A 27,745-nucleotide genomic window follows, 5' to 3' on the forward strand; every position below is an offset into this window, starting at 1 on the left:
GGAAGGAAGGAAGGAAGGAAGGAAGGAAGGAAGGAAGGAAGGAAGGAAGGAAAGAAGGAAGGAAGGAGGAAGGAAGGAAGGAAAAAAATGAGGATTCATTTGCCATGGATTTTGAGACCATATTTTTTTTTTTTTAAGCCGGGATCTCACTCTGTCACCCAGGCTGGAGTGCAGTGGCACAATTACAGTTCACTGCAGCTTTGACCTCCTGGGCTCAGGTGATCCTGCCAACTCAGCCTCCTGAATAGCTGGGACTACCATGTCACTGGTCCCCACCACTTACCCAAAGTTAGCCTTTGGGTTGGGAGTTTCCTCACTATTGTCACTTCTGTGGTTGCCAGAAAGATGCTACTGGAAAGGGGTCCCAATCCAGACTCCAAAAGAGGGTTCTTGGATCTCACACAAGAAAGAATTCAGGGCAAAACCATAGGGCAAAGTGAAAGCAAGTTTATTAAGAAAGTAGAGGAATAAAAGAATGGCTACTGCATAGACACAGCAGCTGTGAGGGCTGCTGCTTGCCCATCTTTATGGTTATTTCTTAATGATATGCTAAACAAAGGATGGATTATTCATGGCTTCCCTTTTTAGACCATATAGGGTAACTTCCTGACGTTGCCATGGTATTTGTAAACTGTCATGGCGCTGGTAGGAGTGTAGCAGTGAGAACCACGAGAGGTCACTCTCATTGCTATCTTGGTTTAGGTGGGTTTTGGCTGGCTGTTTACTGCAAGATGTTTTATCAGCAAGGCCTTTATGACTTGTATCTTGTGCCGACATCCTATCTCATCCTGTAACTTAGAATGCCTAACCATCTAGGAATGTAGCTCAGTAAGTTTCAGCCTTATTTTACCCAGCCCCTATTCAAGATGGAGTTACTCTGGTTCAAATGCCTCTGACAACCATGCCCAGCTAAATTTTTGTATTTTTAGTAGAAACGGGGTCTCGCCATGTTGCCCAGGCTGGTCTCGAACTCCTAGGCTCGAGCCATTCACCCACCTCAGCCTCCCAAAGTGCTAGGATTACAGGTGTGAGCCACCGCACCCGGCAAGACCATAAATTTCTTGATTGTGTTTTGAAACTTTAGAAAATTAGTAAATTTCCCCATGATGAAATTAACACAAACTAATATATGTACATATGAGTTCTCTTTAAATTCTGGCAACAGCCCTCATTACAGTTTAGAGAAACTGAGGCTCAAAGAGGTTAAATAATGTGTTAAAGATTATATGAGTACAGCCTGGGCAACATGGTGAAACCCCATCTCTACAAAAATTACAAAAAAGGAAAATTAGCTGGACATGGTGGTGTGTGCCTGTAGTCTCAGCTATATGTGGGGCCGAAGCAGGAAGATTGCTTGAATCCGATCACACCAGTGCACTCCAGCGTGGGCAATAAAGTAAGCCCCTGTCTCAAAAAAAAAAAAAAAAATTATGTGAGTGGTAAGTAACAAAGCTGGGATTAAACCTGAAGGATGAGATAATAGGTGAGATGTAGGATTCAATGAGATAGTAACAGCTGAGAAAGCACCTTGTCAGTGCCTGAAACATGCCAAGGTGCTCAACAAAAGCAATTTCCATTCCTTCTTCTTTTTCTGTCATACCATACTTCCAAAGTTACAGAAGTAAAACAGGAAGGCATCTTCCCTAACCCACGTTTCCAGCACCAGTCAAGGAGCAACTTGTCAGGAGGGAAGCCACTTTCTTCTCATCTCTCCACTCTCTTCCTAAAGAGATTTAACTACTTGAGCTACACAGCCACAATCTACATTATTCTGGGGCCTGACCACAATCATCCAATAACCACAGAGGGCCAAGCAGGTCACAAACATAAATGCTGGGTCAAAGAAAACCACAGTGTAAGCTTGAAGCTTGAAGGACAGTGGAAATTGATGTATCACCTACACGTTGGTGACATCATAGCAAGTGCTGGGAATTGTGTCAAATAGAAGAGTGGAAAGGGGGGACATTGCCACGTGGGAGTGACGAATCCAGTGTTGACAGGTCTTCTAGTTTCTAAAGAGAAATTAGGAATGAATTTACATGTGAAATATCTCACTTTTGAGATGTGGGAAATGAATGCAAAATATTTTAAACTGAAAGTCAACAGTGTGGGCCAGACAAAACTAGTCCTTGACCTGAGCTGTCCTTAAGCACAGGAGCTGTCCTTGAGCACAGGAGCTGTCAGCTCCTAACTCAAACTGTTCTAGACGTCTGTTCTCCCACTGTTATTAGCAGATCTCAAAGGGCAGGGCACAGCCATGATTCCACCCCATCACAGACAGTTGGTTCTTTCACCCAGCACAATTAAATTGGGCTCAGAACACACCATTCTTCTGCTGTCCCCCACATACCTCCCTCCTTATGGAGACAAGATGAAATACCATCTGGGAACTCCAGTGCTTTGTTAATCCCTCTGCACTCAGACGGAACCTCTTGATTGCTCTTAACAGGGAGAGAAGTTTAACTGTGAAAAATGCCACGAGAGCTGCATGGAATGCAAGGGACCAGGGGCCAAGAACTGCACCTTGTGCCCCGCCAACCTGGTGCTGCACATGGACGACAGCCGCTGCCTCCACTGCTGCAACACCTCCGATCCCACCAGTGCCCAGGAGTGCTGTGACTGCCAGGACACCACGGGTGAGGGGAGAGCAAGAGCAGCCTGCAGATGAAGGGCATGTCCTCAGGAAGCCAATGGGAGCAGAGGGAGGGGGGATGGAAAATTTAGGAGAATCAATATGGCTACCTTTTTATTGAGTGCCTACTATGGGCCTACTGTACTTGAAACTTCATGTCCATTGTCTCACTTCACAAGTAGAGATTATCAGTCCCATTTTATAGATGAGGAGACTGAGGCTCAAAGAGTTTGATTCACATGCCCAAGTCCACACCAACATTAAAAGTTTCATCTGGAGACTAGGCGCATTGGCTCATGCCTGTAAGTAATCCTAGCACTTTGGGAGGGTGAAGCGGACAGATCGCTTGAGTCTAGGAGCTTGAGACCAGCCTGAGCAACATGGCAAAACTCCATCTCTACTAAAAATACAAAAATTAGCTGGGCGTGGTGGTGCATGCCTGTAGTCCCAGCTATTCAGAAGGCTGAGGTGGGAGGATCTCTTGAGCCCAGGAGGCAAAGATTGCAGTGAGCCGAGATCACACCACTGCACTTCAGCCTGGGTGACAGAGCAAGATGCTGTCTCAATTTTTTTAAAAAAAATGGTTCATCTGGAATTAGATACTCTGCTTGCCTCCAAGACTAGAACTCAAGTAGAGCTAGCATTTTATCTTTATGAATTACTTTGTTCCTTTTTTTATTCTTCCCTCCTGGGAAAAAAGGAAAAGAATCAACTATCAAGGAAGCTGATGTCAATATTATCTTGGTTCTGTTGAAGAATCATTCTATGAAAGTCAGCCAAAACCTGGGCCTCTCATTAGAGACTTATGACGTTTTAGAAATGAATTTTTATTGAAGGGTAAGAAGAAGCAAAACCCCCTTACCAATTTCCAGTCCCTCAGCTATCCTCAAGTCTAACTAACCCCATCCATGTGGGTACTTGGTTCTCGTTGGTCATAAACTTAGAAAAATCTCAAACTGAGTGATTTTTTCTAAAAAAAAAAAAAAAAAAAAAAAAAAAACATATACATATATTCTTAAAATATACTCTCTAGGCCAGAAGTAGATCATTTCCTTGGGATCTAGAAGTAACATTCACCTACAAAAAGAGATGCCACATTTCTGAGTTGGTCCATTTGTAAGTAAAGAAAATCCCAGACCCAGGCCGGGCACGTTGGCTCACGCCTATAATCCCAGCACTTTGGGAGGCCTAGGCGGGTGGATCACCTGAGGTCGGGAGTTCGAGACCAGCCTGACCAACATGGAGAAACCCTGTCTCTACTAAAAATACAAAATTAGCCGGGCGTGGTGGCACATGCCTGTAATCCCAGCTACTAGGGAGGCTGAGGCAGAAGACTTACTTGAACCTGGGAGGCAGAGGTTGCAATGAGTCGAGATCACGCCACTGCACTCCAGACTGGGCAAGAAGAGTGAACCTCCATCTCAAAAAAAAAAAAAGAAAAAAGAAAAAAGAAAATCCCAGACCCATAACTGCTACCAGCCACTTCTTTTTTATTTTGATCAGCATTTTCTTTCTTTCTTTCTCTTTCTTTCTTTTTTCTTTCTTTCTTTTTTTCTTTCTTTCTCTTTCTTTCTTTCTTTTTCTTTTTTCTTTCTTTACCTTCCTTCTTTCTTTCCTTCCTTTCTTCTTCCTTCTTTCCTTCCTTCCTCCCTTTCATCTTCTTTCTTTCTTCCTTTCTTTTCATCTTTTTTTTTTTTTTTTTTTGATGGAATCTCACTCTCACCCAGGGTGTAGTGCAATGGCACAATCTCGGCTCACTGCAACCTCTGTCTCCTAGGTTCAAGCGATTCTCCTGTCTTAGCCTCCAGAGTAGCTTGGATTACAAGCATGCGCCACCACACTTGGCTAATTTTTGTATTTTTAGTAGAGACAGGTTTCACCATGTTGGCCAGAGTGGTCTCGAACTCCTGACCTCAGGTGATCCGCCCGCCTCAACCTCCCAAAGTGCTGGGATTACAGGCATGAACCACTGCACCTGGCTTGATCAGCATTTTCAGTTGGGTTTTAAGTATCATCTTTCCAAAAACGTTTTCCTTCTTTCAGCTTTCCCAACCCCATGAGCAGCTGGTTTTCCCTGTTCTTCAGACACACCTACCTTCAGGGTCTGGTTGCTCGTATCCATTCTGTGTCAGCTAAGAATAATAACCCTCACAACATTAAAGCCTTTAAATGAAACCAGAAGTTTGTGCATGTTGCATGCAGAGTTTCTGAAAGCCTGTTCCAACTAAGAACTATCTTGTCAGCTTTTCTGGTCCCCCTGCAGCTCTTGAAGAGCCACCTGCGGCAATCTGCAAAAGTCTAAATGCTCTTGATTACCTGATCCTTCTTTACAGAGACACTCTGCCCCTTCAAAGAAACCATATCACAAAGGCTAACCCTGACTCTGCAGATCTGGGATGGAGAATAGTAAGCAAGCCATGACTGCATATGGCACCCTAGTAACTGAAACAACATCGAAAGGTTTTTATATTGATTCTACTGCTTCAGGCAGTGTTTATCTCACAGTACCACACACAGATTGCTTATCAATCTCTCCAATGCTTTAATGTTTTCTCCAGGGAAAAATTCTATGCTGAACTTGCTAATAATGATGAATGTAATAATGATAGAGCTGTTACTTTAGAAGAAGAAACTCGGCTTGATAGGTAAACTCCCATGAGAATGAAAATTATGATAAAATAGAAAACTTGTTTCTCACTAGCAAAAAAGAAAGAGAAATACATAGTCATGATGAATCAGATCTAATTGGTCAATATTTAATAAGCAAAAATCATTGCACCTTGGCAGCAGTGTTATATTTATTTATCTAGTGTGTAGAATGTACCTAGAATTGTTCATGAAATTATCCCCTGAACAAGAGAGATCCAAGAGGTTCAACAAATATTTATAAAAAACCTACATGTATCTCAGCTTGTACATCTAACATGGCCTGATAGTTTTTTCTCTGGTTCTTTCATATTCCCATGTGGTGGGTTAAAGAATAGAAAAAAAATAGACATACTACCCAAATCATACCACCTGGATAAATGAATAAGTAAGAAAAATGAGCTCATCCTCATCACTAAAGTTACAGTTGAATCTTTCCTTCCATAAAACTGTTTTGGTTACTCCATATTCTCAGTCAAGGCATCAAAACAAAGGCTGATGGATGAAAAGGGTCGGAGCTCTGGATTTCAAAACTCTTAATAATGGCTGGGTGTGGTGGCTCATACCCCAGCACTTTGGGAGGCCAAGGGTGGATCACCTGAGGTCAGGAATTCAAGACCAGCCTGGCCAACATGGTGAAACCCCATCTCTACTAAAAATACAAAAGTTAGCAAGGCATGTGTTGTGCACCTGTAGTCCCAGCTACACAGGAGGCTAAGGCACGAGAATTGCTTGAGCTTGGGAGACAGAGGCTGCAGTAAGCCGAGCTATTGTGCTATGGCACTCCACCCTGGGTGACAGAGCGATACTCCATCTCAAAAAAAAAAAAACTCTTAATAATAATAGAAAAAAATTCCCTATCATTCAAGTTGATAGGATTTAAAGATGGTACTTCTTTTTCTGCCAGACTAGGAGCACAAAACTCTAAGAAGCCAAAGAACACTTGTTAGAGCCTTTTGTCCTAATGTCTTTAGACTGTAGCATGGAGCTAGGATTCCTGGATTTGAATTCTGATTGCTGGATTTGAACTCTTGTCTCCGACAATGTGACAATTCACTTCCTCTCTATGGACTTTAGTTTCCTCAACTGTCAAACAACAAATTGGCCTAAGTAATTTCTAAGGCCCCACATGGCTCTCGGAGTCAGTAGTTTTATAAATTATCTGCTCTTGCCCTTAAGTGGTGGGACAGTCGTCTTGGCCCAGGCTTAAGGGTACCTTGGGAGAGGACTCAGTCTTAGAAAAGAAGTTGGAATTGGGAAAGAAAATAGAGCATTTAGCAATAACTAAAGCTTGGTCCAAGATGAAATATTTTCTTAGGAGGGAAATAGAAGAATCAGTTGATAAGGTTGGACACTTGGTGACTGACCTATGAGGTACGGGGATAAGGGAACTCCCTTTGGATGGCAAACTGACCTTCTTTATAGAAGGATTTATTGGCTTCATCAGACATAGGCTAGGATTCTCATGGGGTATATACTCCAATTTTATACAGTGGTATGCCTTCTAGGAAAATTAGAGACAGGCCGGGTGCGGTGGTTCACGCCTGTAATCCCAGCACTTTGGGAGACCGAGATGGGAGGATCTCTTGAGCCCAAGAGTTTGAGACCAGCCAGGGCAACATAGTGAGAAGCTGTCTCTACAAAAAATTAAAATTAAAATTAAAAAAGAGGAAAATCAGAGACAGTGATTCTACCATTTTCAATTTTTAAAATAAAGGTGAAATTCTTTACTTCAGAATCTAATTTTCTCTATTCTGTTTCTTCCACTTTTTCCCTCTTGCCTCTTCCTTTGGGGTCTTCTTCCAACAGAAGAGTGCATCCTTCGAACGAGCAAAGTTAGGCCTGCCGCTGAGCACTTCAAGACAGCTCTATTCATCACCTCCTCTGTGATGCTGGTGCTTCTGCTCGGGGCAGCTGTGGTCGTGTGGAAGAAATCTCGTGGCCGAGTCCAGCCAGCAGCAAAGGCCGGCTATGAAAAGCTGGCCGACCCCAACAAGTCTTACTCCTCCTATAAGAGCAGCTATGGAGAGAGCACCAGCTTTGAAGAGGATCAGGTGATTGAGTACAGGGATCGGGACTATGATGAGGATGATGATGATGACATCGTCTACATGGGCCAGGATGGCACAGTCTACCGGAAATTTAAGTATGGGCTGCTGGATGACGATGACGAAGATGAGCTGGAATACGATGATGAGAGTTACTCCTACTACCAGTAAACAGGCACCCCCCCACCACCACCATTCCACTCTCAGGCATGCCTGTGAGCATCACTGTTTTTGGTTTTATCCCCACACCAGGCTGATGTGTGAGTGTTTCTATTTGTCTTCTTTAACCATGAATCCAACCAGAATACGTAAGAATGATGAAATACTTTGTTCTTTTGAGTGGCTAAACTCAATTAACAGTTCCTGTTCAACCGTAATTGAAGAGCAAGCATAAAATTCAGAGGAATTTTCCTCAAAATAATGTGTCAAGACACAAAAATGCAGGAAGTGAAAACAAATGAGATTTGTACAAACTCTTCTGTGTGATTGAAAAAAAAAAAGGACAGTAGATCTACAGAAATTCTGTTTCCAAGCTGCATTGTGGAGGTGTCTGCTGCCTCCTGGTGTTCTAACTTTTCTTTATCTAATTCTGGGGATAATGGAGGTACAAAGGAGTTGTTGGTTTGGTGGTGTTTTTCTCCCCTTTAGCTGTCTTTAGGCAGAGATTTGTTTTGTACCGGCCAAGAAAAGAGGGCTCTTATCAGTTGACTCCAGGCCACCCCTGGTGAGCAGAAGAGACCACCTGGGCTGGGCTGCTCAGGACCTACTTGAGATAAGGGAAGAAAAGAGAAGGTGCATCAGAGCTGAGGAGTCATGAGGTCCCCAGGCCCTAGTTCCTCCGCAGGAATCCACAGTCACAACAATTCTAATGGCAGAACAAGCCCAGCGAGAAAGAAATGACTGAGTTTCCAGGAACTGCACTCTCGTGATTTTCTGGGTACTTTTCGCCTGGGAGTCGCCTGGGATGTCATCAGCTAAGACATCACATAATAAAAGAAAAATGGCAGTGTTAACCTAACATAAAATGGAATAAAATGACAAACACTTCATCTACTCTAAAAAATTCAGAGCTTTCCTTCATCGACAACCCATCACAAAACCGTGGGCTCTCCATAGAAAGAGTTGGAATAGAGTCTAACGTGGAAAAAAAAAATCCCAATATGCTGCTCACAAGCTGTACTCTGGCTGCTCATCAGCATTCCAGCACCGCTCATCACTATGATTTTTGTTTCTAGACTTCCTAGGCTTCCCTTTTTCCATTCTTCTGTCAAGTGTGTTCTTGGATTCATGTACCTGAGGACAGTTTTTCTCCAGATTGTAACACAGAGAGGGGCTCTTGCTATGCAAAATGATGTTGGCAGGGTCTTACAGATTTCCTTGTCAAAGCAGACCTTACAGGCAGTACTAGGAATGGAGCACCAGAAAGCAAAAGTGACATTTTCAGAGAATGATGATAATTATAATCTGTTGCACACCTACTACCAGATAACAAGCTAAGTAATTCCCCCCAAAAAACACCCCACTTACCCATTTTGGTACTTACCATACTCCCATGAGGTTAGTATGGCTATTATTCTGTTCTCGTAGGAAACCTAAGGCTTACTAGATAGAGGTTAGATAACTAGCCCAAGGTCATGCAAAGCTCATCAAGATTCAAGAAAAAAGAATGACCACCCTAAAGCATGTGTTCTTGTAACTATGCTACTGACATAAGGTGGGAAAATAAGCATCCTAAATATAAAGGCAAGCCTATTATTTTAGTCTATAATATCAATTTTATCTTTACTAAATTCATGCATTTTCTTTTTTTAACATTATGTATCACTGACACAGAAAATCTTTATGAAGAAGTCTTCAGTTTACTAAAGGCTTGTTTCTTTAGAGGAAAGCTCTTAAAACAGGGCTGACAAACAGTCTCTGGAAAGAGCCAGCTAGTAAGTACATTAGGCTTTCTTGGCCAGAAAGTCTTGTCAGAACCACTCAGCTTTGCTATTGTAGCATGAATGCAGCTGGTACATAATGGATGAGTGAACTGTGGTTCAATAAAACCTTATTTATGGACACTGAAATTTGAATTTCAGATAATTTTATTCTTCTTTTGACTTTTTTCAACCTTTTAAAAATTTTAAAATGCAAGAACTATTCTTAATTAACAGCATTACAAGAACAGGTGGTGGGTCGGATTTGGCCAACAGGCTATACTTTGCTGACTTTATCTTTAAAACACTTTTCAGAGATCATATGTGTACATGTATGATATGCCCTCAAAAATTTTGATCATTTAAAATTATCTCCTTGGCCAGGCATGGTGGCTCATACCTGTAATCCCAGCACTTTGGGAGACTGAGGCAGGCAGATCACCTGAGGTCAGGAGTTCGAGACCAGCTTGGCCAACATGGTAAAACCCCATCTCTACTAAAAATACAATAAAAAGCTGGGCATGTTGGTGCACACCTGTAATCCCAGCTACTCAGGAGGCTGAGGCAGGCGAATCACTTGAGCCCGGGAGGCAAATGTTGCAGTGAGCTGAGATGGCACCAGTTCACTCCAGCCTGGGTGACAGAGCAAGACTCTGGCTCAAAAAAAATAGCTAAATAAATAAATAAAATTATCTCCTTGTCAGGAGTGGTGGCTCGTGCCTGTAACCCCAGCACTTTGGGAGACTGAGGCAGGAGGATTGCTTGAGCCCAGGAGTTGGACATCAGCCTTGTGCAACATAGTGAGACCCCCGTGTCTACAAATTTTAAAAATCAGCCAGGCATGGTGGCAAGTGCCTGTAGTCTCAGCTACTCAGGAGGCTGAGGTGGAAGGATCACTTGAACCCTGGAGCTCGAGGCTGCAGTGAACTGTGATCTTGCTATTGCACTTCAGCCTGAGTGACAGAGCTAAGACCCTGTCTCAAAATAAATACATAACATTATCTCTTCAAAATGTATCTGAAGCCCTGATAGTTCTCCTTTCAATCCTTAGAAACATATAAAAGTATATGTACGATAGCCATCATATCAATGGAAGACTTTCTCATCTCTGTAGTTGCAGTTAGCTTACAAAAACAAGCAATTTTGTTTATACTTTGTTGTTCATCTTCCGTGATAATTCTAAAGCTCTGATAGACTGAGTTTGACATTTCTTTTTTTTTTTTTTTTTTTTTGAGACGGAGTCTCGCTCTGTCGCCCAGGCTGGAGTGCAGTGGCCGGATCTCAGCTCACTGCAAGCTCCGCCTCCCGGGTTTACGCCATTCTCCTGCCTCAGCCTCCAGAGTAGCTGGGACTACAAGCGCCCGCCACCTTGCCCGGCTAGTTTTTTGTATTTTTTTAGTAGAGACGGGGTTTCACCGTGTTAGCCAGGATGGTCTCGATCTCCTGACCTCGTGATCCGCCCGCCTCGGCCTCCCAAAGTGCTGGGATTACAGGCTTGAGCCACCGCGCCCGGCCGAGTTTGACATTTCTTTCTGTAAACTAGAAATTGTTTTCTATGAAAAAAAAAATCTGTGTTTATGATATACAGTTAAAGATTGGTTGAGGTTGAGATGAACTTCAATACTAAGAAAAATTGTGGTGTTCCTCTATGTGGCCTGCAATGAAAAGAAGGTTCATGCTTGTGTATTGAGGTTTGACATCTTTCCTTCTTTGTTTTTAGTCATGAAATGTCATTCTCAGATGGCTTTTGAATACTATGCTAATGACTATCTAAATAGATAAACATATGGTTGGAAAACAAAGTCACCTTTTAGTTTTCTGCTTGTAAATCACTTGGAAATATTAAGAGAATCCTTGTAGACTGGAAACACACCAAGAGGCTGGATAAAGCATGGAAGGTTCTAGTTAATAGAAAGTAATTTTAAAATTGGAAATAAAATTAAATCAAGACCAGATAATGCTATGGAGACTTACTTATTAAAGAACTATTTCTGAGCGTTTTTATGCGATTAGCATTACATTTTACCGGGTAACAGATACACAACAATAACAGTGCTACGTTTTTCTCCTTTTTATCTACCTACACCCAAAGTCCAAGCTAGCCTTATCAATTCTGAATTTTGTCTCCTAAAAATCAGCTAATCTGTCTTTCTGTCTCATCAGCACTGCCTCAGTCTAAGGGAGGAGACCACCCCTCATATTGTCTTATGCCCAATTTCTGCCTCCAAAGAAAGAAGTAGTAAAAAGTAAAAGGCAGAAATGAAATCCACAGGCAGACAGCCCGGTGCCACGCCCTGGGCCTGATAGTTAAAGACTGACCCCTGAACTAACCAGTTATGTTATCTATAGATTCCAGACATTGTATGGAAGAGCATTGTGAAAATCCCTGTCCTGTTCTGTTCTGTTCTGATTACTGGTGCATGCAGCCCCCAGTCACGTACCCCCTGCTTGCTCAATCCATCACGACTCTCTCACGCTTAGAGTCGTGAGCCCTTAAAACGGACAGGAATTGCTCACTCGGGAGCTTGGCTCTTGAGACAGGAGTCTTACCGATGCTCCTGGAGGAATAAACTGCTTCCTTTTTTAACTCTGTGTCTGAGGAGTTTTGTCTGCAGCTCGTCCTGCTACACATCAGGCCCTCAGTGTTTCTCATCTAGACCACTCATACTTCTTCCTGAAGTATTGTGCAGCTTTAATCTCTTTTACTTCTTCTCCTGGTGTATTTTCTACCCTGCCATCAAAGGTCATTTCTAAACTTCTTCAGATAATCCCATTCCGGGGTCCTCATCACCTACGGTGTTTATGACATTCAAAACTTTGCTACATATGGCCACTGGCTCTGTCTCTGAACTTATCATCCTCAATTTCCTGGCCCCCTCCTTACTTCCCAGCTTCTTCATTATGCTCCAACAGTACTGAATTGCTTCTATGTTCTCCAGAGTAATATCCTGCTATCTCATGCCCTTGGGCACATATTGTTTACTCTCCTTGGAATATTCTTCTCCCACCTTAACCAGCTGGAAAATTCCTAACTTTCCTTGAAAAGTCACATTTCCTTATAACCTGATTTTTGAGAAAGTTAATCACTTTCTCCCATCTCTGCTACCTAGATACTCTGTGCATATAGTTTTTCATATTACCTTGTGATGTAATTGTTAGATTACAAAGCTGTATCCACTGAAAAACTAGGTACTCCTATAGGCAGCTACTGTTTCTTTTCTAGAACCCAGCACACTGCCCAGCAATTGCTTAACAATCAAGAATGACTGGTAGAATTGAATTTTAAGAAGACAAGACTCAAAGATATGGAGAAATCGTCTAGGCCCTACGTTGTATATGCAGTGCACTCCTGTTTAACCCTGACAGTAAACGGTAAGGAGGGGAGGAGGTGGTGCCAGTTAAGCATGAAATAGCTACAAATTAGAGCATACAGATGTGGCTTCATGGAAAGATTTGTGCTTGGACTTAATTTGAAAAAGAGGATGGAGGCAGGATTCTTTGAAGAAGGCACTGGAGTTTACCTGACTTTTATGATAATAATTATAACAATCAATTACCAAGTATTTGTTAAGTGTCTAGCATGTGCCCAGCACTATTCTAGTTACTGGAAAAACAGCAACTGGGATCCATCAGATTTGAGGCCTCATGGAACTTTCAATCTAGTTGACACAGGAGCTAGAAAGAAATTATTTAGGCAGATAGTAAGGGTGAGAGAGTCCTCGATAAGGTTTCCTTTTAATAAAAAGCAGCCCAAAAAATCAAGGTGCAGGCATAGATAAGCAAGCTAAAAACCTCCATAGGTAACTGCCAGCGGCTATGCCAATAGAAAAGGGATACCTGGAAGGCAGGTATATTCAGCATGGAGGTTCTCTTTTTCCTTTTCTTTGTCACCACATGTGCAGTAAAAAAAAGCAGACAACATGGCACCAGCCAGGTAGAGACCCCATCTGCATAATAAAAGATTAGGGTGGGATAGCCATCTTCTTTGCACACTATGCAAATGGCACACCTGGTCTGACCAACCTCTCAGGCCCTGTGTAAATCAGACACCAACTCCTCAAGCTCCTCTACAAAATCCCATGCATTTCACCATGAAACCGGAAGACCCACTCGGCCGCTCCTCTCTCTCTGCAAGAGAGAGCTATTGTCTTTTTCTTCCCCCTGTTAAATCTCTGCTCTTAAACTCATTTCTTCTGTGTCCGTATCCCCGATTTCCCTGGCGTGAGATGACGAACTTCGGGTATTTACCGCAGACAATGATGCTGCTTTATAGTTAGGAGAAAACAGCTACCATGTTTAATGACATCTATGGGCCAGGCACGGTGTTTGGCACTTCACTCGTATGATGACCTTATTGACTCCTTACAACACAAATGCTATAAGGTGAGTAATATGGTCCCTCTTCACGAATGAGGAAGGGAGGCTCAGTGATGATACTTAACGTGCTCTAAGTCAAAGTGTCTGCAATGGTCAAACTGGAATTTGAATCTAGGACTCTCCGATTCATGTTTTTTTCTGCTCTACCACTCGGCTGTTATGCAACGAATTAGCCTAGCCTTTGTCGGTAATCCCTGAACCCTATTTTGGGATTAGTTTGAGCTGGGTGGAATTTACTAAATGGTGAGTCACCACAAGGCAATGCCAGTGAGGTCCTAAAGGGAGCCTTCAGTTCAGGTGCACAATCTCATCTAGAGGCACGGAGATGAGGCTCAGTAAACAAAGAAATAAGTTTAGGTGACTGTAAATATTAATGCTATGTAACTATGTTTCAACCCACTAGAAAGTATTCATGAGAGGTTCTACCCCATAAAAGAAAAAATATCTGAAGAATTATGAATTTCCAAATGTGGATTCAGAGGTGGCATCAACTGGAGGTAAAATATTTAGAAAAACTGAAGGTAAAGACTTTAGGTGCTCCATACATACTTCTGACATTAGATCTCTCAAGATCTGTTCAGAGTTAACAAGGTTTGCTTTAGAATTCACAAAAAAAGAAACTGCTCCGTGTCCTACCCAAGTGAGGAACCAAGTTTAGATGCCATTAATTGAATACATAGTGGCCTTCATTTTACACTGTCACATAAGAAGTACAGACCAGCCACGATGGCTCACGCTTGTAATCCTAGCACTTTGGGAAGCCAAGGGGGTGGATCACCTGAGGTCAGGAGTTCAAGACCAGCCTGGCCAACATGGCAAAACCCCGTCTCTCCTAAAAATACTAAAATTAGCCAGATGTGGTGGTGGGTGCCTATAATCCCAGCTACTAGGGAGGCTGAGGCAGGAGAATCACTTGAACCCAGGGGGCGGAGGTTGCAGTGAACCGAGATTGCACCACTTTACTCCAGCCTGGGCAAAAGAGCAAAATACTCTCCAAAAAAAAAAGAAGTACGGATAAGACTGTATCAAAAAAGAAATAGAATTTCTATCAATGCATGTTTGGCCTATATGGACTTTATATCTAACGTCATCACCACACATTAACAAGATGTAATTTAGCAAGGCACTCTGAGAATGAATACACAAGATTAAAATTTCAGGTTATATTTTGGGGTTTTAAAGCCACTAATGCCACCTTGTATTGTTCTCAAACACAGGCAAAAAAAAAAAAAAGTCATGAAGGTAAAGAAAGTTAATGACCAGATGTTTTGTTCATCTCTGTGCTAGTGCCCAGCACACTACATGGTACAAAGGCAAATATTTGCTGAGTGATTACAGATGTGAAAATGCTTGTAGATGTGTGCCTTCTAAGAGTAGAAGCCATGGAACTGGGTTCCATGGCCAAACTTAGCTGTAAGGAAGGCTGGAAAGCAATTATGTGATAAAGGGTAATGAGATTAAATCATGACTCATCTTCTGGGGCTTTGCAGCTCTGAATAAAAACCAATTTTTATTATCACGGAAGAGGAGGGTAGGACAGGGTAGCTGGTAGGTCACCAACAGCTAAGAATACCTATGCTATCCTCAAGACCCCGTTTCTATTTTTTTTAATTTTTTTTTAATTAAAAAAAAAGAATGTACATCACTCTAACAAAAGTGTTTACTGAGAAAAACTGATCCAAGCCTGCAAGGGAAATTATATAAGGCTTATTAGATGAAGCAAACATCTGTTTGTGAAAGAGAGCATTATAATACAAGATCAGAACACGACTGAGGATGGAGAATTCCCATCCCTCTAAGTTACTGTTACCAAGTGAAGCCACTTTGGGGGCTAGCAGTGTAATTCTGGACTTGGTGCAGACATTGCTGTGTCATTTAATTTGATTTTAATGTAAATGATAGAAAATTCAAACCAAACTGACTTAAATACAAAAAAAAAATGTATTGGCTCAATTAAAAAGTGTAGAGGGCCTGGCATGGTGGCTTACCCTGTAATCCCAGCACTTCGGGAGGCCCAGGTGGGAGGACTGCTTGAGCCCAGGAGTTTGAGGTCAGCCTGGACAACATGGCCGAAGCCCCATCTCTACAAAAAATACAAAAATTAGCCAGGTATGGTGGCACACGTCTGTAATCCCAGCTACTCGGGAGGCTGAGGTGGGGGAATTGCTTGAGCCCAGGGGGTTGAGACTGCAGTGAGCCATGATCACACCACTGCATTCCAGTCTGGACGACAGAGTGAGACTTTATCTCAAAACAAAAACAAAAACAACTGAACATAGTGGCACAGCCTATTGTCCCAGCGACTGGGGAGGCTGAAGCTAGAGGACTGCTTGAACCCAAGAGTTTGAGGCTTCAATGAACTATGATTGCACCACTTAACTCCAGCCTGGAAGACAGAGTGAAGCACTGTCTCTTACAGAAAAAAAAAAAAAAGTGTAGGGTTAGGGGTGGGATCAGGTACTGCTGGAAATGAACAAGCCATGTCCCCAGTAACAGTTTGTCTCCATCTCTCTCTCCTGGCTTTTGCTATGTTGGCTCCACTCTCACTGGAGTCTCCCTAAACACAGGCAAGATGGCTGCCGCCAGTGCCGAACTTTGCATTCTCTTTGGTCGACATCCAAAAGGAAAAAGGCCTTAGCTCTGATCCAAGTCTCTGAAAAGCTTTCCTGATATCTCATTGGCTTAGAAAAGGCATTTTCCTGTTTCTACGGTGTAAGTACTCTCATCATGGCCAATTTCAAGCCTCACCTGCCATACCACTGAATGCAGGGTGAGAAAGAAATGGAAAAAGCAAACCATTATATAGTATTTCTGCCATACAAATGCATTAGATGTAAATAATCTCAAGAGCATAGATAATAATAAAATGTAAACTTCAGAAAGATGAGTTGGGGGGCATTTTTTACATGTTTTTAATATAACTTCTTTAGTTGAAAGTTTTTATAACTTAACTTTTAATGATAGCCATATCTAACAAGCGACCCTCAGGATGGGCACAGTGGTTCACGCCTGTAATCCCCACACTTTGGGAGGCTGAGGCAGGTGGATCACTTGAGGTCAGGAGTTCGAGACCAGCCTGGCCAACATGGTGGAATCTCGTCTCCATAAAAAATACAAAAATTATCCGGGATTGGTGGCGGGCACCTGTAATCCCAGCTACTTAGGGGGCTGAGGCAGAAGGATTGCTTGAACCTGGGAGGTGGAGGTTGCAGTGAGCCGAGATTGCCCCATTGCACTCCAGCCTGGGCAACAGAGCGAGACTCCATGTCAAAATAAATAAATAAATAAATAAATAAAGTAACAAATGACTCTTTAGATTCCTGAAAATTTAACAATTGGCTTTTGTAAGGTAAGAGAAGCCAGCTTCAGCACACTACTCTTAAAATATAATAATTTTCCAGAAGTCTAGAACATACTACTCTTTTCTAAATAGAATCTTCTCCTCTGTGATTTTTCTCTCAGTATCAAATCTCTTATCCAGAATTTCCTCTTTTTTTCTCATTTATTTTCACACTCCAGTGCTATGAGAAGGCAATACAAAATTTTTAATAATGTCTTTGCAACTCTCCTGCCTCAGCCTCCCAGTAGCTGAGATTACAGGCGCACACAACCACACCAGTTAAACTTTGTATTTTTAGTAGAGATGGGGTTTTGTCATGTTGGCCAGGCTAGTCTCGAACTACTGAGCTCAGGTGATCCACCTGCCTCGGCCTGGGATTACAGGTGTGAGCCACCCACACTGGGCCAGCAAACACTGTTTTAATTATAGTATACAATTCTGGAGTTCTGTCCACTACCACCTGCACGAACATCAGCAATTTCATGTGTTACTTGGTAAGAAAGTCAATGTCTTCATTTTCTTTTTTTTTCTTTCCTTTTGTTTCTTCTTCTTTTTTTTTTTTTTTTTTTTTTTTTTTTTTTTTTTTTTTTTGAGACAGAGTTGCTCTTGTTGCCCAGGGTGGAGTGCAATGGCACCATCTTGGCTCACTGCAACCTCCACCTCCCCGGTTCAAGTGATTCTCCTGCCTCAGCCTCCCGAATAGCTGGGATTACAGGCATGCGCCACCACACCCAGCTAATTTTGCATTTTTAGTAGAGACGGGGTTTCTCCTGACCTCAGGTGATCCCCCTGCCTCAGCCTCCCAAAGTGCTGGGATTACAGGCGTGAGCCACTGTGCCTCGCCTTATTTTCCATTGCTGCATTTAAAAAAATACCACAATTTAGCTACTCTAAACAACACACATTTGTTATCTCAAAGTCAGAAGACCAGGTGGGCTCCCCTGGGTTTTCCGCTTAGTTCTACTCCAGGGCGAAATCAAGGTGTTAGCCAGGCTGGCCTCTTATTGAAGGCTCTGGAGGTGCGTTGTTTTCCAAGGTATTCAGGTGGCTGGCAGATTGTTTCTGGCGGCTAGAGGACTGAGGTTTCTTTTCTGGCTGTCAGCCAGGGGTCACTTTCTGCTCCTAAAGGGAGCTCCCTGGTTTTGGGCTTGGCTCCCTCCTCTTCAAAGCCTGCAACTGTGCTTAGAATCCTTTTCATATTCTGAATCTTTCTGACTTTGCTTCTACCACCAGCTGGAGATAACTCTGTGTGATTAGATTAGACCCACCTGGCTCATTTCCCTTTGGCTGTAACAGTCACAGGCATGACACTTCATCATATTCAGTCCCAGGTTTTAATGTGGGGAAGCCTGGGGGCCTACCACAGCCAATAAAACTCCTTTGGAAATCAATTTAGCAAAATCAAGTCTTTTAAGTGTTTGCTCTATTTGAATTCACCAGTTACACATTTTAAAATATTATAAACAGAACCAGAGCTTTCACACACAAAATGTTCATTTTTGTATATAAAACTACTTCATAACATTTTAAACCTAAGTTTATAAAGACTATACAAAATATGCTATAATGGTTACATATAATAAGCAAGATATAAAAGTTTATTATGTACATGACCATTTCCACTGTATTTTTGCAATTAAAAAAAATAAAGCCCTGTGTTGATTATGCTACCCAAACCATAGAAAGCAAAGCAAGACATATGATCTGCCCTCAAAGATCTTAGTAACTAGGTGGAAAAACATATATGTGTACAAATAGCAACAATATGAGAGAGAAAGCGAGCATTGCAATAATTCAGAGGGCGGGGGGGAAACAAAACATTGGAACACAAAGAAAGGGAAGATTAGGAAAAGCGAATTTATTCATATACAGGCTCTTTTAGAAGAAAAGTTGAGAAAAGTGTTTAGGAGAATAAAAGGATCTTCAGAGCTTAGTAACCATAGATGTCAAGTCTCTCACGTGACCTTCCTGTCGTCTATAAAATGACAAGCACTTTTCAAGTGAACTTGAAATCACAGGTCAATTTCAACTCAACATGATAATGGACATTAGTCCCTGAGCCAAGCCAGGCTCCTTGAAGTTGGCAGAGGCAAGGCAAAAGTAATAAGTAATGTCATCAATGGAACCTATTTTCTCTTGTCACCTTAATTTTCCTTTTCTTGTGATAGTTTTCCAAGGAACCAATGACCCCTAAGAAGTGGGAAAGTTCCACCAGTGTCCAAAGACATTGGCCCAGTGCCAGCTTAACAAACTATACCCACACTTCGATTTCAATAATTATATCCCATTCTGTTTAAACATAAACTATTCCTAAGTATAAAGCTCTTCTCTTTTTTAAGTCTCAGTGGTCTTTCAGCTCAGCTTTGTTTTTAAAATAGCAAAGAAGAGGCCAGGCACAGTGGCTCACGCCTGTAATCCCAACACTTGTGGGAGGCTGAGGTGGGTGGATCACTTGATGTCAGGAGTTCAAGACCAGCCGGGCTAACACGGTGAAACCCCATGTCTACTAAAAATACAAAACTTAGTTGGGCATGGTGGTGCAGGCCTGTAATCCCAGCTACTCGGGTGGCTGAGGTATAAGAATCACTTGAACCCAGAAACCGGAGGCTGCAGTGAGCTAAGACCCAACCAATGCATTCCAGCCTGGGCGAGGAAGTGAGACTCCATCTCAAAAAAAGGAAAAAAGGAAAAAAAAAAAAAATCAAAGAAAAGTCTGAGCGCAGTGGCTCATGCCTGTAATCCCAGCACTTTGGGAGGCTGAGTTGGGTGGATCACTTGATGTCAGGAGTTCGAGACCAGCCGGGCCAACATGGTGAAACCCCATGTCTACTAAAAATACAGAACTTAGCCGGGTGTGGTGGTGCACGCCTGTAATCCCAGCTACTTGGGTGGCTGAGGCATAAGAATCACTTAAACCCAGAAACCAGAGGTTGCAGTGAACTGAGACCTAACCACTGCATTCCAGCCTGGGTGAGGAAATGAGACTCTGGCTTAAAAACAAAAAGAGATAAACCTCAGTAGCTGATGCCATGATTAGACTTATCATTCCTATACAGTATTTATTTTTATATAGAGGGCTTGGCATAATAGAAACATCATGAGTTTGGGTGAGAGCCAAAGATTCGTGGGATGGAATTTCAGTTCTGACATTTGCTGATGTGGAATCTTGGGCAAGTTACTAAACTTCTGATTCTCTGTTACATGTGGAAAACTTGCATTCCTGACCTCCCAAAGTTGCTGTGAGGAATGAGATTCCACCATCAATACTCCTGTTATGCAGAAGGGGTTCAGTCATAGCTAATTTCCCCTCATCCCTCCCATATCATTTTAGTAGCTGTGCAGCTTGTTAATAGTCTTCCTTCCTCGAATCTGTTTTGACAGGATTTGTGAAGCAGGATTACATAAGGGAGAGAAAAGTAGATTTGACTTCTCTATAAACTCAATCTGGAACCAAACACACACCCACTCAGCTCCTTTTAATAAGACCTTCCTTTTTTCCTCCAAAAAGCAATTACACTCTAATGAGTGTTTTTAAATTACTAGATCATTAACTGGATTTTCCAACTTGATTTCTCAGCAGATAGAGTAACAAAAAGACTGCTCTTTCAGAAACCCAAAATGAGTTGCTTCCGAACCAAGAGAAAATAAAATGCATTCTTGACTCAAGTCATCAAGTCTTGGTTAAAGCGCCAGAAGATCAATAAATACACTGGCCAAGTACTTGACCTCTAGTGAAATGTGTTTATCTCCCCTACAGCTTTTTACTCTCCATAAGGCAACCATAGCTGCATCCCAGCAGGATAGTCTCTTGATAGAAATCCTATTTATACCTTGATCATCCAAGAGAATCCATGCTTCTACAATGAACCCCTCCTTTCTCTCCAAGTTGTGAAAAACTTGAATGTTGGAATTTGGCTGCGATGGCACAGGCAATCTTAAGAGTGTGCTGAGGACATTGGAAAAGGAAGGAGAACAATGACGCAGTCTTTCTTCTAGGTCAATTTTACTTTGAATGCACGTAAAAAACCCCATAGGATGCAGGATTTGAAGAGTGCCCTGAGAAAAGAGTTGGAAAAGCGAGCATGTCTGCAGCATGGAGGTGAAAAGTCATGAAGGCATCTTTCTTTGTCTCATTCTGCCCTCAAATGGCTGTGAGTTAGGGACAAAGTTGCAGTAGATTATGCTCCCGCAGGGAAATTCAGCCAGCCAGTGCCTTGCCAAAAGCATCAGCAGCCTGAACTTTAGACTTCAGATCGGAACCACATTGTGCAATTGGGGCAGGCAGAGGCAGGAGATTAGGTCGGACAACCAGGTGGAAGCAAATAAGAAACCACAGACTGGGTGTTGCCGGGTTGTCAAAGGGCTATATTTGGTCTGGATTTGAGAGTCTAGGTCTCAGGCCAACAAGTTTATAAAGGTGGCTTAAACCCTGTTTTCAGTATTGATCAGTTGCTTTAAAAAAAAAAAAAGGGACACAGAAACCAAATCAAATTGTTAATCAAGAAGTGATGAGTCAAAGGCAGAATCCTTGACAAAGGAGTTCTCAGCTGGACTTCATGATGTATATCCCTGGGCTGTGAGCAACCATGAGGGATCTCTGTGACTGATGCTCCAAGTTGCTCCAAAAACAATGTCTCTCTCTTCCTTGGCTTGTGATTGGAATTTTTATTCCCCGTGATGCCTTTGGCTAAACTCCACACTGAGTCCTTTATTGACTTTGTAACTGCCTTTGCAGCACAGCTGTGTAACATCTGGATAATTTTTTGTACTGTTTTTCTGCTGATTTTTACTTAAAGAGATGTTTGCCTATCAAATCCATTTAATCTCCTATAGGTGGGTTTCTGATTGCCTTAAATAGACTTGCCTCCTGACATTTGCTCATGAGGGTTAAAGGAGATTATGCACATGAAAGTCTGTCCTAAACTATAAGTTGCTACACCAATGTAATTATTGCCTTATTCACCTGTTATCCATCCAAGGTAGGCATGTCACTTATTCTGTAGAAACTGGGAGAAATCAAACAATATTCTCAGACCAACCATCTGGATTTGGCTTCTCAGAAAACTAACAAAGTCAATTGGTAGTGGTAACATAATCTGTGGGGCCCAGTGTAAAAATTATTACAAATTTCAAGACGGCAGCAGCAGCATATGGGACCCATACAAGCACCAAGCCCTGGTCAGACATGGTGGCACACAGCTGTAGTCCCAACATTTTGGGAGGCTAAGGTAGGTGGATCCCTTGAGCTCAGGAGTTCAAGACCAGCCTGGGCAACTCGGCGAAATCCCGTCTCTATAAAAAACACAAAAATTAACTGGGTGAGATGGTGTGCACCTGTAGTCCCAGCTACTTGGGAGGCCAAGGTGGGGAGGATCCTTTGAGTCTGGGAGGTCAAGTCTGCAGTGAGTCAAGATTGTGCCACTGCACTCCAGCCTAGGTGACAAAGTGAGACCCTGTCTCAAAAACTAAAAATAAGCATGAGGCCCTGTGTTGCTGATTGCCCAAAGGGCACACCCACGGAGCTGACGCTGATATTCAATGTACTCACAGCGCTAATCAGCAGGCAAAATGCATCAGCTACTGCATCTACCTCCACCCACAAGTGGATCAAAGAATTTAGATACCAAACGTGGGAACTGTGAGGGGAGGCAAACAGTTCTTTAAGATCTACAAAGCATGTAAGCACTCAGGAAGATGGCTTGATATGGAAGGGGAAGAATTTCTTTTAGGCATAAAAGCTTAATTAAAAGCAAGCTGGTCTTCAAGTCCAGGATATCTTCATTCCCATTTCAGCTCCATGTGACACTGACCAACTCATTTGACATAACGTACGTGGGTATGTTTTGTGCGTTATAAATGTGTAAACGCGCATGACAATTAAGTGTCAATTTTTACTGTTGCCCTTTCTAAAGGTAGTTCTTGGCCCTTTTAGGAGACATACACACTTTCTGACCCTTGGCCACACCAGTGTCGTCACTCTACAGCCTACAGCACCATACTCTTTCCAAAGCAAGGTCAGGGAAGGCTTTATTGTCCCAAATCACAAATCAGTCTTTTTTTTTTTTTTTTTTCCCATTTCTTTTCTGGTTCTCACTCCCTCTGTTCTAAAACAAAACAAACAAACAAAAAACAAAATAAACCACCCTGTCAATGGGTTAATTTCCCCTGCAACCTTCTTGGAAGTCTGCGACGCTTTGAAGAGTAGGGTGTGGGAGGAAGTGTTGGCCCTGCTCACCCTGCCTGACCTCCCTGGGCTGTGATGTCAGAGCTCTATTTACATAGCTGAGGGACTGGGAATGCTGGAGTGGAAGGAGGAGGTGATGAACAATTGCCGAGGACACACCAAATCCCTGATTTTCTTTCCTGCTGGCTTCTCAGCTGCTCCAAGCAGCAACGAGAGAAGAAATCATAAGGTTCTGCTCTGTCATTTGGAGCCATCTGTTTCCTTTCTTTTTCCTTCCCTAGAAACTTTTTTTCAATAAACAATATAAAGGAGATACCAGGGGATGTCTACAAGACCAAATTAATCTTTCTTCAAATGTAGACTTTTGGAAACCTTTGGCATTTACAGAAAAAGTCTCCGATGCTGCTGTTCTTTCCTCCACATCTCAAATGTACTAGAAAAGATCACATGATTTGGGAGACCAAGGTGGGCGGATCACCTGAGGTCAGGAGTTCGAGACCAGCCTAACCAACATGGAGAAACCCCGTCTTTACCAAAAATACAAAAAATTAGGCAGTTGTGGTGGTGTGTGCCTATAATCCCAGCTACTTGGGAGGCTGAGGCAGGAGAAGCGCTTGAATCTGGGAGGCAGAGGTTGTGGTGAGCTGAGATCGCACCATTGCACTCTAGCTTGGGCAACAAGAGCTAAACTCCGTCTCAAAAAAAAAAAAAGAAAGAAAGAAAAGAAAAGATGACATGATAAGAGACTCCCTTATTTACTGCATCTGGCTGAGGTAAAGAGAGCTGATGATCTTTCCAGCAAAATGCACTCAGTATATATTTTCTAGAGGCCAGATGTGGTGGCTCACACCTGTAATCCCAGCTCCCACTTTGGGAGACTGAAGTGGGAGGATCGCTTGAGTCCAGGAGTTCGAAACCAGCTGAGTAACACAGGGAGACCCCCATCTTCCCCCCAAAAATGTAAAAACTAGCTGAGCATGGTGGTGAACCCCTGTGGTCCCAGTACTTGGGAGGCTGAGGTGGGAAGATTACTTGAGTTCAGGAGTTTGAGGCTGTAGTGAGCTACGATCCTATCACTGTACTCTAGCCTGGATGACAGAGCAAGACCTTGTCTCCTAAACAAACAAACAAACATCTATTCCCTAGGCGCCTACAATATGCCAGGCACCACGTGCGGGTGATGGAGATAAAGTCAAATAAATTGGAATTTCTTTTGGAGACTGTATGTTCTTCAAGGTCAGGGATATTATCTTATTTCACTCCGTACCCCTAGCACATAGCAGAATGCCAGCAAGTAATAGCTACTCCATAAATATTTGAGGAGTATGTATTTGCTCACAGAAATCATTGTCTTGAGCTGAACAAAACTGGACTGTGCACATAATTTGGGGAAGAATTTACTGCGTCTTTAAAATCATGTTGTTATCTCTGGCCATGAGAAAAAAATCTCCAAGGGGCGGAAACAATTGGCATTTGTGAAGCATATACTGTTTTTTAGGTACCATTAGAAACACTTTGCATGGATCAAATAGTTTAATCCTTTTAATCATCCTAACAACCCTATGAGGTAGGCACTATTGTTATCCAGGTTTTATGGATAAGACGTTAAACCACAGAGAGGTGAAATAACTTGCCTGGCTCCAGAGGCCTTGATCTTGATCTCCCGTATTGCAGCTGCCTAATCCCTCCAAAACCAAGCACAGGGAGAACAAATTAAAACAGGAACTTTCAAACTTTTTTGGACCACATTCACAGTAAAAAATAAAATTTACACACACCTATTTATAAAACTGAAGAAAAAGTTTCAGGAAATAATATCCAACCAATGTATTTTCCAACACATTCTAGTTTATTATTATTTTTTTAAAGATGACCAAAATCCACTAATTTGATTTCAAAATATATAGCTTGAGAAACTCTAGGTTAGGGAAAAGAGCCCAACACTCACTGGCTGACACCGAGCTTGCTGTAAGGAAAACATTTTCTCTTTCTGAACTTTCCCTTCTGGGGCAATTCAATTACAATGTGTGTAGTATGCCCGATGCCTCCTTTAGCAGACTGCTTCCAAGAAGCATTTCAGACCCTGAACTTCTGGAAATCTTTCCTCTGCTCCTCTTCTGGGTCACTTTACCTCTGCACGCTGCCATCTTGAATGGAATCTTCTGCAAATGTGACTCCAGTCATATCTGTAGACCTGGTCCGTGGGAAGCATGCATCTTTGTCCACCCTCAACCCCCTACATTGAGGGTGAAGGTGCTGCCTTCTCTCTCCCTGCTCTGTTCTCTAAGGCCAATCCAGCCACAACTTCCCATACAATTCTTATGTCCCACCTCCTAAGCTAGGGGGACACAAGTCAAGCTCTCTGACTGATACTTGAAGGGGATAGAGGCGGAGCACACTGATATCTCCAAAGGAATTCTCCCTCCCTCCCCTCTTCAACTTCACTCCTTTATGAATTGAAATTAGTTATGGGCAGAAAGGGTTTCACAATCTTTTAGCATGACCTGGATTTTCTAGGACTTGGAATGTGTACCAATTTGCATCTATTACAAAGATTTTTCCCTTGGCAGCCTCTTCCAAAAGTATGAAGAAAACAAGGGCTCCATTTTCACATCATCTTACAGATGGGTAGGCATAAGTGGAGGAAATGGGAAGAAATGAGCAAAGGCTTGGAATCTGGATAAGCAATCAGAGTTTGGGGATTACTACGGAACATGAGCTTGCTATGGAGAGTCCAGGTGTGGTAAGACTCCACAGGGAACAAAAGATAGCTATGAGTCAAAGGAAAAGCAACAACAGGTAGGCCAAGCAGCTTGCCAGGGGCTTAGATTTAAACTTACTCTCTCCTGGCATTAGTTGACCATTCTGGTCCAGTCTGTGCTCTGGATCCTTGTTACATCCCAATTCCTCCAGGCTCAGAGACTCTGTGCCTGTCACAGTGTATCAAGTTGATTAAGGCTGGTGTGTCTATGAAGTTTCTGCCTTTTTGCTGCCTCTGCTAAAAGGTTGATCTCCAACTTGGTAACTTGAATCTGGTGCCTGAAACAATCCAGCTAGCAGGGGCAAGAGCCAAGCAAAGGATGAACTGACATGTCCTGCAGAAGCTGAACTGGTGGGACTGCAGACCGTCCTCACTTACCCTCCAGCATCCACAGCTCACAGGGACCCAAGTCTCAGATGTTCACAACTCCAGGGCATGGCAGCTAAGCCTGATTCTACTAAGATGATGTCCCTCTGAATGTGAGCTGAAAACTAAGATTCGACGCTCAGCTCTGCGGTATGTTGGCTACATGGTTTGAGTTGGTCTCAGTTTATCTTTGTCTTTCAGTTTCTTCTGAAGTGCAGTAACAATGACATCTAGTTAGATGATTCAGATGTATTGTGATGAACAATGAAGTGATATAAAGAAAAGCAAATTGAAATTCTTGCTGCTACAACTGCTGAAATTTACTGGTTTAGTAGATGAAATGGAGAAAATATACTCACTCACATGTTGAATCTCTATGGTGAAATGTGGGGACTTAATTTTTTTTTTTTTTTTCTTTTTCGAGACAGGGTCTCACTCTGTCACCCAGTCTGGAGTCTGGAGTGCAATGATGCAATTATGGCTCATTGCAGCCTCTATCTCCTAGACTCAAGCTATCCTCCCACCTCGGCCTCCTGAGAAGCTGGGACCACAGGCACACACCTCCACATCCAGCTATTTTTTGTATCTTTTGTGGAGACAGGGTTTCATCATGTTGCCTAGGCTGTCCTTGAACTCCAGGATCAAGTGATCCTCCTACCTCTGCCTCCCAAAATGCTGGGAATATAGGCGTGAACCACCATGCTGGCCTCATTTTTCTTTTTTTAAAATTTTTTTCTTTTTCTTTTTTCTTTTGAATGTTCAATGTGCATCTAGTTATCTTTGTTTAACTTTTCAAATGTTACGAAGAACAAGATATCTTCAATGTAGTTAAGCTGTGGCAGTAACAAAGCAAGACTGTCTAAAAAGGAAGACTGTCTAAAAAGGAAGACTGCCTAAAAAGCAAGACTATCTGAAAAGGAAGAAAATAAACTTTCCAAAGAGCAAAGAATCCAAGGTAACATTGCCTTCCATCTTCTAAAATTTCAAAAACATACTCAAACCAAATCCACAGAAAATAGTAGAGAACAGAATAAATAAGCTGGTCAGACGAAGGGCCAGGGGAAAAGTCTGGTTGTAAAATATGCTGGGAATCTCAGAATCTTAATATTAGGTTTTGTTGATTTCAGGAGATAAAATGTAAAATAAAACAAAAACTTCATTTGGCAGAAATTCTGTACTAGATGAGGAGCCATTAATAAATTTGAAATATCCTCAAATCAGTAATCAAAACAACTCCCTGGGCAACCCTAGAAAATATTTTGAAGGCTCAGAAAGACCTAAAGGGACTCTGAAATGAGCCTGAAATTCCCATGACTGACTTGTAGTTAGCAGCTGGTATATGTTTACGTGGAGCCAAGCAGAACACACACCTGGGAATCTGCTCAGTGCCCTAGAGGTAGTGACTCCTAGGCTTGACATGGACTGCTTCCAGAAAAGTGCTTGAGGTGCTGCGTATTATGTGTATGTTGTTG

The 27,745-nt window shown here is 42.4% G+C and overlaps 1 protein-coding gene across 3 annotated transcripts in view; it reads left to right on the forward strand.

Moving 5' to 3' along the window:
* PCSK5 (proprotein convertase subtilisin/kexin type 5) overlaps positions 1-9,633 on the forward strand; it is a 483,293-nt gene extending 473,660 nt beyond the window's left edge. For all 3 annotated transcript variants that reach the window (XM_017892728.1, XM_017892730.1, XM_017892729.1), the window contains 2 exons: positions 2,450-2,636; positions 7,088-9,633. In XM_017892728.1, coding sequence (XP_017748217.1) covers positions 2,450-2,636; positions 7,088-7,497 — 597 coding nt within the window. In that variant the 3' untranslated portion in view covers positions 7,498-9,633. The remainder of the gene's footprint in view (positions 1-2,449; positions 2,637-7,087) is intronic.
* Positions 9,634-27,745: the final 18,112 nt, after the last annotated feature.

Source organism: Rhinopithecus bieti, unplaced genomic scaffold (assembly GCF_001698545.2).
Source record: "Rhinopithecus bieti isolate Rb0 unplaced genomic scaffold, ASM169854v2 scaffold_19708, whole genome shotgun sequence".
Taxonomy (NCBI): domain Eukaryota; kingdom Metazoa; phylum Chordata; class Mammalia; order Primates; family Cercopithecidae; genus Rhinopithecus; species Rhinopithecus bieti.